Raw genomic sequence first — 17,993 nt, 5'->3', positions numbered from 1 at the left:
TCATATGGAATAAAAGCTCCATTGGTCTTGAGCCCTTAATCAGGAATCTGGAAAAACAGGTGAGAAAAAGGTGGGGGGGAGGAGGAGAGGAGAAGTGGAAGGAAATTGTAGGAGTCATTTACTGCATCCATTGCTCCAGATGCAGCCTCCTCTACATGGAGATAAAGAAATGAAGAAATGCTGAAGTGGCCAACCATTTCAAATCCATACCCAATTCCCACACCGACTTTCACTTTTACTGACACCAATGTATCTGTCTATGGCCTCATGCACTGCCAGACCGAGGCCATTGGCAAATTGGATGAATATCGCCTTGGCATTCTTCGATCAGATGACATCAATATCGACTTCTCCAATTTCCATTAATTTTCTTCCCTGGCCTCTCTCTGTATCTCTCTGACTCCTTTTCTCCAGTTCCCTTCCTTCTCCTATCAGAGAACACCCTCTCTCCTATCACTTCTCAGCTTCTTTCTCTTGCACCTCCCACCTGTCCACCTATGATTACTTATTTGTTAACCCATGGTCCTCTCTTTGCTCTTTCCACTCCTTCTGCCATTTCCTCTTTCCTCTCTGCCCCTCCCTCCTCTCTTCTCTCCCTGCCCCTTCCTCCATCCTCTCCTCCCCCTTCCTCACTTTTTATTCCAGCATCTACCTGTTTACGTTAAACACAAATGCTGGAGAAGCTCAGCAGGTTAAACAGCAGTAAAGATAAAGATACAGAACCGACATTTCGTGCTTGCGCCCTTCATCAAGGCATCTGTATATCCTGAGTCTTGATGGACTCAGGTCAGAAATGTCAACTGCCTTTTACTTCCTATGGATGCTGCATGACCTGCTGAGTTTCTCCAGCACTCTTGTGTTTAGAGAGGAATCTGAGTTGGAGTTAACATTAGACTGAGCTCCTTTTTTTGTGTAATATGTTGCTTATGGAAACATGCCCAGCTGGCCAATCTATGGAGATAAAGAAATGAAGAAATGCTGAGCCTACAAGTGGATCAGCAGATACAGTCAGAAATATTGAGTCCTGGGGCTCAAATATTTTCAACTAATAACAACCTGTGCTTTACTCTAAAAATGATGAAAACCTGATTAATCCGGCCCATAAACTTGAGTGACATGACATTGATGAAAACCCGATGAAGGGAAAATGAGGAGGCAACTGTAAGGGCCTGTTAGCATGTTGTCTTGCTAAATGAAAACAGTCCTGTCTCTAACTTGCTGCATAGGAGTCATTCAATTTCTTAATTTAGACATATAGCGCAGTATGAACACCTTCCGGCCCACAAGCCCATATTGCCCAAATACCCCAATTAACCTACAAACTCCATACATTTTGAAGGGTGGGAGGAAACTAGAGCACCCAGAGGAAACCATACAGACATGGGGAGAACATGCACACTCCTTTAAGACAGCGTTGGATTCAAGTTTGATTCACTGGGACTGTAAAAGTGTCGTGTTAACCGTTAAACTAGTAAAGATTTGACGATTATTTAAGTTTTTCATTCAATGCTTCATTCAGCCTCTGAAAAAGAATTCTTTCAAACATATTCACAAGCAATTTATATGCAGTACATATATAAAAATAAATCTGTTTTGTTAAATAAATAGTCGAGTCTCAGAGGGATTGTGTGAGCAGTTCATCAGCATTCTGTCCATGGGAAGAAGTTGTTTCTCAGCATGGTGGTTCTGGCTCCGCTACTCCTGTATTGCTTTCCCAGCAGGAATAGCTGGAAAATGCTGTGTGCAGGGTGGTAGGGATCTATAATGATCCTGCAAGCTCTCTTCAGACAACAATCCTGGTAGATCACATTGATGGGGGGTGGGGGGAAGGCAAACCCCATTGATCCACTCTACTGTTTTTATGGTCCTGTGGATTGACCTCCGATACAATGCTCCACAGCAACTGTACAGCCAGCCAGGACATTCTTGATAGAGCTCTTGTAGAAAGTTGACAGGGTGGTGGCTGGTGGCCTTGCCCACCTTAGTCTTCACAGGAAGTGCAGTCGTCATGTCTTCCTGACAATAACTTTATTGAAGTTATGTGTCCAGGATAGATCACTACTTAAGTGGACTCTGAGTAACTTGTTGCTCTCTACTCTCTCCATTATGATCTATTAATGCGCAGTGAAGGGCAGTTATCACTGGTCCTCCAAAAGTCCACAATCATCTCCTTTGTCTTGTCCACATTGAGACTCTGGTTGTTAATCTTGAACCACATCACAAGATTTTCCACCTTTTCTCTGTAGTGCGACTCATCATTGTTGCTGATGAGGCTGAATACTGTTGTGTCATCGGCAAACCGATGACTCCATTGGAGCTGAATCTGGCAGTGCGGTTGTGTGTCAGTTGTGTGAACAGGAGTGGTATTCAGGAATACCATGTTGACGGGCAGTGTGAGAGGAGAGGAGGTAGAGGAGCATTGGCTAGCAGGTGAGAGGTGAAAACGGGTCAGAGAGGGGAGAAAGGAAGCTAGCTGAAAAAGATGTTCTATGACAGGACGAAAAGAAAGTGGGGGAAGAAAGATATAGGTGACAGGCAGGGGAAAGGGAAGGAAAGAAGTCAGAGGGATAAAGGAAAGCAAGGGAGGGAGAACAAAAATAGAAAGGGGAAGGGGTTACCGGAAACAGGAGAAGTTGATTTTAAATTTTGCTCTATTTTTTATTTTAATTTTTAATGTAGACAAACAGCATGGTAATAGGGCCTCCAGCCCAGGAGCACATGCCTCCCAAATACCCCAATGAACTTACAACTCCTCCCATCCCTGCCAACCCCCGTACATTTTGGTGGGTGGGAGGAAACCGGAGCACCTGGAGGAAACCTATGCAGTCATAGGCAGAACATACAAACTCCTTACAGACAGCATGGGATTCAAACCAGAGTCACTGGTGCTATAAGAATGTTAAGGTAACTGCTAAAGTAATCGTACTGTCTAGTTGGCTGAAATCTGTTTAAACCTTCTTGGTTTCATTTAAAAAATAAGTAACTAATTGGAATAAAATGACCTTAGTCAGATTTAGAATCCAGTTAACATCTTGGATATAGTTTCCAAGAATTCAAGATTCAATTTATTGTCATGTAATAAATACAATGCAATATCACATGAAATTCACTTCTGTCTGCCTTATGGCAGACAGATTTGCATTGGCAGAAATTGCCTGGAGCGCTTCTTACAGTCAGCGAAAGAGAAGGAAAGGAGAGTGCCCTCAGAGTCACCAAGTGTCCGTGGATTCACCTCCAGCGCTTCCACAGCTCCGCCAGTCACAAAGAATCCAGTCCAAACTATCAGTAACCCAAGCACCAGATCTGAACCTCCGGCGTGATCAGGACCCTTCAGTGCCCTCGACACCCTCACCCTCTCACATCTCAGTTCCAATACTAAGTGCCCCTTCAGCCAGTCTTGAGCCAGTCTCCAGCAGTCCGCCACCTGGTGTGAAACCTTTGGCTACAGGCCCCAGACTGTATGGGTTCCTCGCCTTGAGACTCCAGCAGCCCAACGCCTGTGTGTTTCTTCAATCACAGAACCCCTCACTGGTTTACTGCCATGGTCACTATCCCATGGGTCATTTCCTCTGATTTTTCCTCCTTAAATGGAGGGTGTTCTCCCTGTTTTCGGGTGTCCTGCGCCATTCCTCCGCCCACCAGAGTCTGCAATCTCTTGTGGCTGCTGCCAATTTTAGGCATCGCCATCTTGGACGCAGACCCCACAGTCACAGTAAAACCACCATCAGTTCAATTCACAGGCCATTTAAAGCCTATATGGAGCTGACAACAGTTGAACTGGGCAGTTGGTCCCTGCAAAAGTGCTGTGTCTTTGCTCCTCGCTCTCCACGGGTCTTCACCAGAGGCAGCGCTGTCATTGCAGCACCTTCATCAGTTCCACCATCTTGACTCAGTGATATTGCTGAGTGTGGTGCACCAAGCAGACACAAACACATAAAAGACTATACTACAGGCTTTAATCCACTTAAACTCTGTACACCAGTTGAGGTATCTTGGTGGCTACACATGTGTGACTGGCCAGGGAGGGGCCAGCTCAAGTCTATATACAGGCCGATGATTGACAGCTGGCCAAGTGGAGTCAGCCTCTTAGGTTGTCTACCTGCAGGGTCAGAGGCCGCCCCCTGTAGTGCCCCCTGGTGGGCATGCAACCCAGTGCTGTGGTTGTATCACCACACTGAGCAACAAAAGCAGGAAACCCAAGAAAAATGTAAATGTTATAGATGACATATTGGTGAGTCAGGCTGAGATTAGAAAATAAAATCAACATTGTAGAAGCCATGGTGGAGCTGCTGAGTGTGTCTCCAAATGCACTTACAAGCGAGGAAAGAGGATAAAGGTAGAAAGAAGATGTTTAATAGGTTGACATCTCTCAATGTCGGTAAGTGGCTAAATTATTTTGAGATATAGCTGAAGTTGCTAAGCAAAGCAAGGTTTAGAAATAGAAGTCTTTGTCATTTCCTTGGAAATGGGTCCAGAACTGGATGATTACAGAATTATAAACTGCTCAAAAACCAGGATTAAATCAGGATTAAACAGTGCCTGGGAGGAACGATTGGCATAGCATTTAAAGGTAAAGGTTCCACTATTGTCATCTAATACTACATTTAGAATGTAACATACATGAAATTCTTTAATGTTTGTCTACCAGAAGGCGCCACTTTGTCCAGCGCCCCCCACAGAAACCTACAGCACCTGATGTTCCAAGGCGGTCTCCCCTCCAAGTACTGACCTGACCTGTGCCTGATTAGCTTCCAAGATCAGACAATCCCAGGCATATTCAGGCAAATAGGTGCTCAGGCCGCCTTTACAGCACCAGGATTTGGGACCATGGTTCGAATCCCACAACGTCTGTAAGGAGTCAGTATGTTCTCCCCGTGTCTGAGTGGATTTTGCCCGGGGGTTCCGGTTTCCTTCCACCATTCGAAACATACTGAGGATATAGGTTAATTGGGTGTAAATTGGGTGGCACAAATTTGTGGGCCAAAATGTTACAATCCTATTTGACTAAGTTAAAAATTAAATTATATTAAATTCTCCAACAAGGGAGGTCTGATATAATTTTAGGGAATAATAATATTAATAATAATATTAATGACAAAATTATTTCTTTCTGAGCAGCATGGGTTTATGAAGGAAAGCTAGCATAGGCTGATGAGGGAAAGCAGTTGAAGCAGTGTTTCTCCAGACCATGGTGCCTACACACAGCACATAATAATTACATTTAGATAAAGATATAATTTAATATAAATATATATAAATATTTTAGGATAATTTACTTGGTTGCAGGATCAGATCAGATACTATTTATTATCATGCAATAAAACAGAAATGTAATATAACACAAAATTGACTTTACAAAACCACCATCAGCATTGCCCAACACCCCTTAGAGTCAGAGAAAGAGAAAGAAAAGAGTTCCCTCAGAGTCACTGAGTGTCCATGGATGTGCCTCCAGTGCTCCCACAGCTTCTATAACTCTACACAACTCAAGTTCAGTTCAAAGCATCGGCAGCCAGAGCCCAGATCCAAACCTCCGGCACGATGAGGAAGTCCTCAGTACCAGGAGCCCTTTAGGAGCCCTTCTTGCCCTCACCACCCTCTCGAATCTTGGACCATGAGCCCGCGTGCAGCCTTTATGTGTCCTTCAGCCACAGAGCCCCTCGCTGGTCTGCCGTCGTGGTCATGACCCTTATGTTCGTCTCCTCTGCTTCTCCTTCTGAGCAGAGGGTGTTCTCCCCATTACTGGTGCCCTGTGCCAGTCCGGTGCTTCCCCAGAGATTGCAACCTCTCGAGATCACTGCCGAACACAGGTGCTGCCACCCTGGGCCGAGACCCTGCAGTCACGGGATTTTCAATTTTAAAAAAATGGTCAGCGCCTTTAAAAGGCAATTCAAAATCTGTAGGGAGCCGTTGGCAGTAGGACGGGGCGGTAAGACCCTTTGGGGTAGAGCTGTGTCTCTGCTCCCTACTCTCCCCTGGTTCACACCAGTAGGAGGTGCTGCATAACAGCAGCTTCAGCAGAATTGCTATTGACCTAGTGTTAAGGTTTTGTTGCTCCTGTCCCATCTTCCTGATGGTAGTGGGCCAAAGATACTGTGTGATGGATGGATGGAAAAAACCCTTAATAATTCTTTGAGCCCTCTTCAAGCAATGGCCTCACTGAATGTTGTCAACAGATGAAAGGGGGACCCCAGTGATTTTCTTGACGGTTTTGACGATCCTCTGTATTGATTTCCACTCTAATGCTTTGCAGCTACCGTACCACACAATGATGCAGTCAGGCAGGACACTCAATTCTGCTCGGGTAAAATGTTGTCAAGATGGGGGCCTGTAGCCTTGCTCTCCTCAACCTCCTTAGGAAGAGTTTGTGCTGCTGTGTCATCCGACCAATGAGGATAAATTGGGGGTCCAGGATGGGGGTCATCCTTTATATGCACACCTAGGAACTTCGGGCTTCCCACTCTCTCCAGGCTGGAGCCATTGATGTGTAATGGAGAGCGGCTGACCTTCACATTTTTGAAATACACAATTATCTCCTCTGTCTTGTCCAGGTTGAGACTCAGGTTGTTGTTCTTGACACCATTTTAGGTGCAGGTCTAATCTCTCTGCAAGCCGACTTATCATTGATGCTGATAAGGCCAACTACTGTTGTACCATTCACAAACTTGTCGATACTGTTTGAAGAGAAACAGGTACAGATGTTTACACACATTTCCAAAGGATACTCAAATAGCACCACATCACAGCCTTCTCCAGGATATTGAAGCAATTTGCATTTAAGCCACCCTGTCAACTTGAAGAAGCTACAGGGGTATTTTACTGGATAATATCAGGGATAAGGAGTTAGCATTTTGAACAGAGTTGTGAAACTGGATTATTCTCTTCATGGCAGAGAAGACTGAGGCAGGCAAGGCTATTGGCCAACATTATGTTGACCTTCTCTAGGAGCTCTATCAAGAGCATTCTGGCCAACTGCAGCACAGTGTGGTACAGTTTCTGCAGAGAAATGGTTCCAAGATCAATCCACAGGACAAAAAGAGTGGAAGAGGATCACAGGAGTCTCCCTGCCTACTTCCCCCCCCCTCCCCTAACCCAACTACCCCATTGACATGATCTACCAGGATCACTGTCTGAAGAGGGCATGCAAATCTTTGAGGACCCTTTCCACCCTGGTGCTCTGTTTTCCTCCCACATTCCAAAGACCTATGGGGTTAGCAGGTTAATGCTCACATGGGTGCCTTTGGATGACACAAGCTTGTGGGCTAGAAGGGCCTGGTATGATGCCCTTTAAATTAAATGTAAAAAAATTAAAATTAATGTTTAATGCTGCCATGTTCAAGTATCATACCTCATTCCATTCATTTTTACATATGAATGAGATGAATCGAAGTAGTGTGGACCTCAGGAGACAATATTGGAAGACACTTGATTTCTTCACATGGTAGATTTCACCCTTGTTGTGAATGGAGTTGTTTTTGAAGTTATTTCCTCTCATTGGTTCTGATTATCCACCCTTTGCAACTGGATATGTGGCGGGACAGTGGCGATGTCGGACCAAGCTAATCCCATCTGCCTGCCACAGCAACACAGGCAAATGGGACAGGACTCCTTAGTCAGCCAAAGTGCCTGTTTCCATGCTGTAAATTTCTAAGCATCAATCAGATTGATATGAGATTTTTTGGCTCTGCCACTTTCCTGCTGGTTAATAGACCCATAATCCTGGAACATAAACCTTCACAAAGATGGACAATCTATTTTAAGGTATCACTGTAGTTGTTTGTCTATATTCTCAGAGCATGCGACTGGCTTCCTGACTTGATGGTGCCCTGATGGATAGAGTGTGCATGAAAATATAGGGTGTGGTGGAACATGATTTCGCTGATGCCAGTGGTCATAAAAAGGAAAAAAAAATCATTTACTTTTACATTGTGCAGTACTTGATCCACCTCACTAGAGACATAGCCTGGATTGTTGGACCAAGGTCATTAGAATGGGTCAAATCTCTAACCTTCTGACTCATCCAGTAGGGATACACACTGCTCCAATACTGAAGGTCCACAATCATTGAAGCAGAGAAACACAAAGTAATAATGGATATAATAGCCTGAAGTTTCCTGGAAGCTCATTCTCCCATTAACCTCGCCAGTGGCACAGATTTGATCACAGCCAATTGCTTTGAGAATACTTTCAGCCTGCATTTTGAAACTCTACTCTCTTTGCACCAAAGACTTTGCAATTCTAACACCATTTACAAATTTGCCGATGATACCGCTGTAGTCAGCTGTCTCAGAAGGGATGATGAGTCAGCATTTGGGAGGAAGATTGAAAAAACTGGCTGAATGGTGACCATCAACAACCTCACATTCAATATCACCAAAACCAAGGAGCTGAATATAGACTTCAGGAAGGGAAAACCAGGAGCAAATGATCCAGCAGTCACTGGGGGATCAGAGGTGGAGGGTGAGAAAATTTAAATTCCTAGGTGAATCTTTACTGAACTTAATGTCATTGTGAACAAAACACATAAGCACCTCTACTTCCTCAGGAGTTTGTGGATGTTCTGAATAACATTGTAAACCTTGGTAAACTTCCACAGATGAGCGATGGAAAGTGTGCTGACCAGCTGCGTCACGGCCTGCTATGGAGGCACTACAACCTCTAAGTGGAAAGCTGTGGAAAAGGTCATGACACAGCCTAGCACATTGAGAACATCTGCAGGGAACGCTGCCATCAGACAGCAGCAGCAATTGTCAAGGATCCACAACACCCAGGACATGCTCTGTTCTTGCTGCTGCCATCATTGAAGAGGTATAGGTACCACAAGACTCATATCACTATATTCAGGAACAGTTGCTTCCCCTCCTCCATCAGACTCCTAAACAACAGACTCAATCAGAGACTCCTTTAAGGACACTTACTTTGCACATTATTTAATATTGAATATTTATGCTTTTATCTATTGCACAGCCAGTTAGTTTACATTTTGTCTTTCTTTACATTTGTCTCTTTTCTATACGTATCTTTTCCTTGAGTATGGTTTAGTTACCGATAAGTAAACTTTCAGCCTGGCCCCAGGAAGAAAAACTATCTCAAGGTTATCTGTGGTGTGGTTTATGTATTCTGACAATAAATTTGAACTTTGGTTGGATTACAATTAAAAGCTATTTGTCTGAAGCGCCCTGTTCAGAAGTTTCACTATCCACTTCTTTGTTTTGACCATTACATGGTCATTAAATTTGGACTTGAATGTAATATTCGTTGTACGACCAAACAAGTTACTCATCACTTTTCCAGCTCATTGGAATGACAGGGCAAATACAGCACTTAAATAATGTATGGTAACGTCCCTTTGCTGATAAATTGCAACACAAGAGACTCATGATATTTTCCAGCAATCTAAGCAACAAATGACCAGAAATATGTGGCATTAGAAATTATTAATTGCGGTCAAATTTAATCCCTGAAATGCTCCGCTCGTGTGGAATATTCATCCATATTTCACAATATTGCTATAAAATAAAAAAAAGGGGTAGATGAAGAAAATTGGAAATAAAAACACAAGGTGGTGGAAATTTTCACCTTCTCACAACAGGTCATCAATCCAAAATGCGGTGCGCAAACATGCTGAAGAAACTCACACAGCATCCAGAGGAAGTAAAAGGAAGTCGATGCTTCAGACCTGGGCTCTTAATAATTAAGGCAAATGCCTGAAAAAAAAGATTGTGAGTGGGGGTGCAGTGGGGGGGGGGGGGGGGGGGCGGGGGAGAAAGGAAAGGGGGAAGCAGGCTCACAAGTAAGAGGTGTTAGATATAGGTGGGAGGAGAATCTGATGGGGAGAGTGCAGAGAGCTAAGAATTGTAGCTGTCTGATAGGGGAAAGAAGTAAAGGATGAGGGGAGCTGGAAGAAGTGAGACACAGGTTGAGGGAGCAAGAGAGATAGATTAGAGACGGGGGTCAACATAAATTTGAGATCAATATTGATGGCATCTGGTGGAGACTGCCAAGATGGAATATAAGGTGCTGCTCCTCTAATTTGCAGATGGCCTCGATTTGGGAGTACATGAGGCCGACAGATTGTCGGAACAGCAATAGGATGTGGAATTAAAATGGGTGGTCACTGGGAGATGCCCGTTATTGTAGCAGACAGAGACAAGGTGCTCGATGAAGTGATCTTTCCAGTCTGCATCCGGTCTCTCTGTTGTAGAGGAGGCCACAACGGGAGCACAGGATGCAGAAAATGGCTCCGACAGATTCACAAATGAAATGATGCTTCACTTGGAAGGATTGTTTGAGGCCACAAATAATGCTGAAGGAGGAGGTGTGGGTGCCAGTGTCGCACTTCTTGTGGTCACAGTGGTAGGTACCGAGGAGGTGATTAATAGGAAGGGGACAAGGGGGTCACAGTGGGAGCATTCCCAACAGAGAACTGGGGGGGTGGGGAGGAAGACGTCTCTGTTGGTAGGGTCCCATTGTTGCTTGCAGAATTTGCAGAGAGTGATATAGATTGATAACTTCATTTCTTTCTCTACAGATACCGTCTGACCTGCTGAGATTTTGCAGGACTTTGTTTCCATCTTTGCAACACTGTAGTGTCTCACACTGAGTACGCATTCAAAAACCAATGAAAAGCAGGTTTTTGTTCTCACCCTGTTCCAGTTATTGGGGGTGCACTTAAAACAGCCACTCCTTTTTACCTTTTAAATACACAGTTAATATCAACTCACTGCAGGAAGCAGCTGCAGTTTGACTCTGTAACTTTATTATTTCACAGACATTTTCCTTTGAAGGATCAGAGATCATGTGGACAGCTGCTGTGCTGACCCAATGCCCAGCAGTAGAATAAACTGTCCAAGGATTTGTAACGTAGCTTGCTGCAAACATGAATGGAAGTCATTGCAGAACATGTTTGAGGATAAAACTGGATGCATTTAGAAGTTTACGGGTTAATTACAGGCACGTGGGACTAGTGTGGGTAGGACATTTTGGTTGGTGTGGGCAGTTGGGTCAAAGGGCCTGTTTCTAAGCTATATGACTCTATGAGATTTAGATTTGCTGCATCACATTTGGCATCATACTTTGCACAACAAAACTGTCCTTGGTGTCCGTCAACAGGTAGATGCCATCATTATCTCCATCAGAGGACTCTTCCAAGCAACAGTGAGGAGGTACAATGGTCCTTGCTGAGTCACCATGGTAATGCAATGTTTGTTTAGGTCAATAACATTGACCTGAAAGAAAAATTGCCAGCTGCAAAACATGCCCTTCTTCAACATCTAGTTGCATTGGAATATTGTGGAGGAAATCCCCAATGACTTGCATGTGATTTTTCATGTGCGCTATCACAATGTACAGTTGAAATGCGGGGATGGCAATACAAGAATCACTTGATCTTTGACTTGCAACTTCTCAGGATTCATTCATTTTGTGGTCAAATGCTACCTTGGCCATTGTACCACTTTTGTGAAACTTTGGTACCATTGCACTTTGTGCTTCGGTCATTTTACAAAGTGAAAGTAATGAATGCAAAAGTGTTGATTGACAAGTCTTGCAATCCTTCTTACTCAGACAGAATATATTCATTCCATCAGTCAAAAAGAACCTCTTAGTTCCAAAAGGAAACCCTTTGCCAGAAGCACCTTCAATCCTTGAACTGAGTTGTGGAATCATGGAGAGATGCAACATGAAATCTGACCCATTGAATTCATGCTGACCACCAGCCTCCCTGCTCCTACATTAGTCTTATTTTATTTTATTCTCCCCACATGCTCCGGCCAAGTTCTTGAATTCACCGACACGTGAAGGGCAATTCATGGTGGCCAGCTAATCCTCCCTTCATTGGGTACATGGAGGAGGTCATGAAGAGCCGGTTCAAACGCAAGTGGTCACTGGGAGAATCTTGACAGCTATCAATGTCATGGGTCAACCTTAGACTGTGGTGCTGTACAGCAGAGGCTCCATGTGCTGAACTACCCAAGATGTTTGTTTCTTCGGGGGCTTGGAGAATTTCTTCCATCAATTGAAAATGGTTCTCTCACCTGAACGATCTATCCAGCAGCATCTTCAACCTTGGGCCATTGAATAGAACAGCTCCACCGTGCAAGTTTGCAATGGATTCTCTTCATTGGTCAGGTAGCACTGAAGCACAGAACAGACCCTGCTGGAGTGAAAGAGGAAACTCTGCATACACTGTGATTGTAGCACAATACACAAAAGTGTTGGAGAAACTCTGCAGGTCACACAGCTCAGGCCCCACACGTTGGTTGCTGCACGACTTGCTGAGTTTCTCCAGCATCTTTGTGTATTTCAGCCCTTTTGGAGCTGTTGTATCAGATAACCTTGCCTCTGGATCATGCTCTCGGTGAACATTTTAACTTATGACCGTAACATGCATCTTTTTCCCTGTAACTCACCACAACCAAACAACAAAAGGCATCACTTCCCATCTGGCAGAGGGCTTGCTGAGTACCCATACACCAGAGCCCACACTGAGCACCAGGAAGTAACCAAAATCACCTTACGCCAACTCCAATCTTGTAAATCTGTAACCAGTGATTTATTTGTTGGCAAACAAGAGTCACTTTTACAACAAATATTAGTAATGAGGTCATTCAACTCAAAAACCATACAAAATGGATCATAAATTTAAAAAAAGCAAGTTGTACTAAGGTCATTACTAAAAGGATGCTCGTGTCAACTGACTAATGCCAAATAAATAAATTTTCTGTGAGGAACGAAAGCAAAAAAGATAGAGAATTCATCTTTTTTCACTTCAAAATAACTTTCATTTTAATAAGTCAATATTTTTACCACCACGGTACAAGTGCCTAGTGCTTTGACTAGATTTAACACAAAAATGTTTCTACTTTTTTTCTCCACATGCATGAGGTTTCACTATTTTCTACCAAGATTCCTTGGTGTTTAAAAGAGTGCCTAGCTCCCGTTGTGGACTTTCATTGCTGAACACATTTATGAATAATATAGTGCATTGTAAACAAAAATGTACCTGCTGTAAGTTCTAAAGTTTTTAATTTTTTTTGTTGGCAAAAAACATGACTTCACTTCAAAATACACAGCGAGAAAATAAAACCTAAAACAGTTTTTTTTTTAAAAAACGTTTTTCTTCTTAGTAGTTGTGATCACCTCACTATAAAATGAGCTTTATAAACTGTGTTCTTCGGAGGAACTGTCAGGAAAAATAAAAGCTCAACAGAAAGACTCATGATAAAACACTGCTCCTACTAGCAAGACAAAACTTGCAAGACCAGCACACTAGAAACTGTCTTGTTCACTACATCGAGAGGGACAAAAAATTGGAGGGAAAAAGCATACTACAATATATCTGCAATGCTGAGTGTCTGTACATAGAAATTTTCTCTTCAAAATTCTCATCATTAGTTTTATAATCTGAATTATTACAGCAAAACATAAACATGTGTCTAGCATATGATTTGAATAGTTCCCTTTCATTGAACATTGGACAATTCCATGTCGACTGTTGGAATTCTGCAGCTGCCTGAACTGCGACTTTTCTAAGTTGTGAGTGACAACCACAATTGATATACAGTGATCATAAAAAAACCCCGAAAAGAAATAAAAAAGAAAGAAAGCAATCCATAGGGGCTTGCACCAGTGCATCTGGCCACTGCCCTATACCAAGCATCAGTAAGAAATCCTTGAGAAAATAGACACAAGAAAAAAAAGGATAAAAATTTTGCGTTATTGAAGGAAGCAAAACTGAATGCCATTTCAATATACATGTCCAACCCTCTCAATCAGTTCAGTAATATTTTATTTTGTTTTTGCCTTAAAACAGACTATTCCTCTATCGCCGGCTTCCCCTGAAGTGCCTTGCTAGGTTGGTCTGAATAAAAACATCTCAAAATAGTTCAGCAGTATATGAACAGCATTTAGATTCAAGCATACACAGATCTTTTCACTTGCTTCTGGGACACCAGAACAAGGTAGGCAGGGTTAGTCTTTTCTCCTATAGACTGGTGACCAAGTGTGATGGTCCCTTGGAGTTCTCATCCAGTGGGGAGCCTTCTTTGTTGGGAGGAACTATAAATCCATCACTACTTCCACGGCTTAGCTGGTAATAATTGAGAAGTTGCTGTTCATGGTTCCTGGAGCCCAGATTCGGCATACTTTTATAATACACATCATCACCGTCACTACTTTTGGTTGGTGGTACAGCACTTTGGGTCTGAGGAGCATTATCATCTGCCAGGGGCACACCTGTCAAAGCAGGCATGCTGGTGTACAGAGAATCCCTGTTGGGTGACTGGAGTTCTTGCATGTGCTCATTGGTTAACAAAGGAAAAAAGCTCTCGCTGTGATCTTGAGGGATCCGCCTCCTGCTGGGGTAATGTTGGGCCTGATGGCTTTCTGCTGAATGCACCCGTTGTGGCAACAGAGGGGCATCTGATTCTTCTCTGATAAGCTCCAGTCCAAGGCTCTCGTCGTGGTTGAACGAAGTTGCGTCATCAAGAACGATGGCATCGTCCTCACTGCCGCTCCCAATGTTGTTCACCAATTTGTTCATGAGGTTCCTATTCTGTTCATTGACACGCTCGTGATTGTTCAGGTAGGGAGGGATATAGTTGGAAGTGAGTTCTTTCAGGATCTTTTTCTCAAGGGCTGTCTCGTTGGGGTTGTAACCACGGTCGATAATTTGCACGCAATCACTCAGGTATTCTCCACGGGCAATGCTGTAGCTGTTGCCATGGTTACCATTCAGTGGTAGAGTATCCATGACAGTTGTATCCCTGGCATTGTTCAGCAACACCTCTAAAAAATAAGAGCAAATCCACATTAGCCAGAATGGTACATTTTATTGCCTCTTGGGAAGGAAGGGGAAATCACAGCATCAAGGACAACAGGTTAAGTTTGCAATAACTTGAGTAATAACTGTGCAACAATTAATTCAAATACTTCAGTAATCAATATGATCTTTCACTCTGCACAGTTACGGTGCACCATATTGAAAGGACCATTCTGGTGTTCAGAAAAGAGGAGCACTAGAATATATCACCATCAAGGAAATGCCCCGGGAAAAATGGGGCCAGAAAATGAAAACAAATGTCTTTTTTTGAGTGGGGGAAGTTTTTTAAAAATCTGGATGCAATCTTAAGATGTGAGCTAGGCATTTAAGGTGAAAATAAGTGTATATGTTTCCATACAAATTATAGCAAAATTTTGAATGCTTTCACCCAAAATGCTGTCAATGTTATTGGGAAATATGAATCATTGATGTACATTGGATAAGAATACAGTCTCAAAGGACAAAGTGTGTGTGAATGGAGTTCAGGCACACATTCATCATAATGGGGCATAGTGGGAGACAATTAATTATATTTTTTCTCCCTTCCTAAATTTAATTGGCAGCCACAAGCCATCCCTCTCCACTGAATCCAACAATCTAGTTCAGTGATATAAAGTACATCATGGATATGCATTGGGCACTGAAGGAAACTTGTTGGGACCAGGCTGTACCTTGGTAAGTGAGGACAACCCCTACAAGTTGTCAAATAAATGGGCATAAGCCTCAGGAATCTTCTATCTTACAACATTCCTTGATGACTAGCAGTATTCACCATTTGAAGTAATGGGTTACAGCTTGGAATATCAAAGGATTAAATTAGAAGGTACTTTATGTCGGTCATTTGCAATGGGGGCCCGAAGGGGCCACAGTTTATTTCCGTAAATGCCTTGTTTTCTTTTCAACTCATATAATCTTTAATTTTTTTTAATGTAGTTAGTAGGAGAGAAGTACAGAAGAAATCAAAATTAACTGCTTCAGATGGAAGGGAGCTCATAAACTTTGAGCAGAGTGACCATGGCCATAAAAAGGTTAAAATGGGTGCTTTATGCGGTAGTATTCAGATAAACTGGGAATCTGAGATGCTACTACTTGACAAAATCCTACCATGTAGGTCGAATTAATTGAGAATAGAGACCAATCAAATGCCTCCAATTCCCATTTCTCAGGTATAATCATGCTACTACAAGATTTAAAGGGCCAATTAACCATATTTCTATTGAATTTTACACTTTTGGAGAAAATCATGTTTATATTTGTTGCTATAAATTCACTGTGCCTACAGGCAGTAACAAACAAAGAGTGAGTTCTGCATGCATGTTTCAAAATAAAGGGTATCTTTTGCATAAATTTGAAATTCAGGAATTACGGAATTTTCAATTCAATTGCATTGATTACTTCGATTTCAAAGAATTGTTGTACATCTAACTGGACACACAAACTGCACACAGTTTTTAAGCAAGCATAAAAATGCATGTAACTATAATTACAAAAGCCAACTGCAAAAGATAGCAAGGCAAGACCATTCATTTAAGAGAAATACAAAATGGTTCCAGTTAGCTCAAAAGAAGATAAAGTGTTTTCAAATTCAAATAAAAAGAAATGAGATAATTTACCAATGAAAGCAGTTTCTACTGAAGATTATTCATTATGCTCTTAATAGGTTGAACTGGAACTACATGCAAATATGCATCATATCTTAGATTAATGCAATAACAGATCAATCTATCTAATATAATTTGGTTTGGTTCCTTGCTTCAAACATTTATCTATCAAGTTTTCAAATACTATCCTCAAATTGAGAAGCTGGATTATTTTCTATCTACTGAGTCAGGATGTGAGGGCTTTATCCAATTACCTAACTTTAGCCCATGTGGACCTCTTACCCCATGAATTATAAATAATAATAATTTACATGTGCATCATACGCATGGAATTCTGTAGGCAGTAGCATTATGGATTACTGTGCAATGTGCAGAATTCCACACACCAGCAATCTTAAGTTTCATTAAAACATAGTTCGACCAAGGTTCATTTTTTTAAAAAGTGGACTTCTAGCCAAACTGAGGATGTGGTGGGGACTACGTTAACATTCCTGCATGGATTTACAATGTTAGATCATGAATCAAGAAAACTGAATAAAATGGTGAAAATAATTCCAAGTTTTTCATTCATTCGAGAATACTGGGGATCCAAATGGTTTCACCTGCACTTTGAAACAATGGTTGTGCAACAATCCAATGAGTTTGGAAAATGGACGATGTGTCATCTCCTTATAATAAACCGATAATTGGGAGATCAAATGGGCACCTGATGTACTCGGAAGGAGTGCATCCCTGTGCAAGATTTCTCTCGACCCTCACTCAAACTTAGTGGGATTCAATTCAGTATGCTTTTTTGGATACAAAGATGCACTGGAACACTCTCTAAAATACCATGTAACTAAACATTTTTCTTCAGTTTAAAAATATCTCCTTGATCAACTAATGTTAAATCACAATTATCACCTAGATTTGGCTGGAAGAGAATGGTAACTAAAGAAATTACATTTGATATGCAATGTTTAGTTTTACTCCCATACTTGTCTCTCTGTAGGGCTCTAAAGGACAGCATGAAGAAAAGGAAAGAAAAAACACAAGTAAGCATACAGCGACAGTAGGAGAAACATGAATAAAAGCAAATAGATTGATGGTATGCAAGAAAATATCTAACAAATCCCAACTTCACTACACATAATGCACAATTACTTTAAACACTTTTAAAAGCTGGAAACAAACAATTGCACAATTTAAGTGACAATAGCTACAGTTGCACTCCTCACTTCAGAGATATATGTTGGATAACCATTTCAAAGAAAGCAGCCCTTTCACCAGCTCATTGTAATTAAATCAGGGATCAGTCAGATCAGCTTGATGTTGCTTTGTTTGATTTCAAGTTTATTTGGCACAGGACAATACCTATGGATACAAGATCTGTGCTGGTGAAAGTTTTGCAAAGTCTAAGACCCCTTTATTCGGCCTATAGAGGCTGTACAGAACTATCCAATTTTTGTCACTGCCATGTCTATTGGTTGAGTCCCATCACACCAATGTTACAAGGCAGATTCTCAAATATCATTAGTAGATCTTGAAATTCAGATTGGTAGCTTTTTTAACAAGGGGCATATTTTCCACTG

General features: G+C 42.1%; 1 protein-coding gene across 11 annotated transcripts in view; it reads right to left on the bottom strand.

The window, feature by feature from the left end:
• Positions 1-13,771: 13,771 nt before the first annotated feature.
• LOC138755016 (adhesion G protein-coupled receptor L3-like) overlaps positions 13,772-17,993 on the bottom strand; it is a 747,574-nt gene continuing 743,352 nt past the window's right edge. For all 11 annotated transcript variants that reach the window (XM_069920177.1, XM_069920159.1, XM_069920170.1 and 8 more), the window contains one exon: positions 13,772-14,787. In XM_069920177.1, the coding sequence (XP_069776278.1) occupies positions 13,985-14,787 (803 nt within the window). In that variant the 3' untranslated portion in view covers positions 13,772-13,984. The remainder of the gene's footprint in view (positions 14,788-17,993) is intronic.

This window comes from Narcine bancroftii, chromosome 1, assembly GCF_036971445.1.
Source record: "Narcine bancroftii isolate sNarBan1 chromosome 1, sNarBan1.hap1, whole genome shotgun sequence".
Taxonomy (NCBI): Eukaryota; Metazoa; Chordata; class Chondrichthyes; order Torpediniformes; family Narcinidae; genus Narcine; species Narcine bancroftii.
This window is presented reverse-complemented; position numbering and strand designations above follow the sequence as displayed.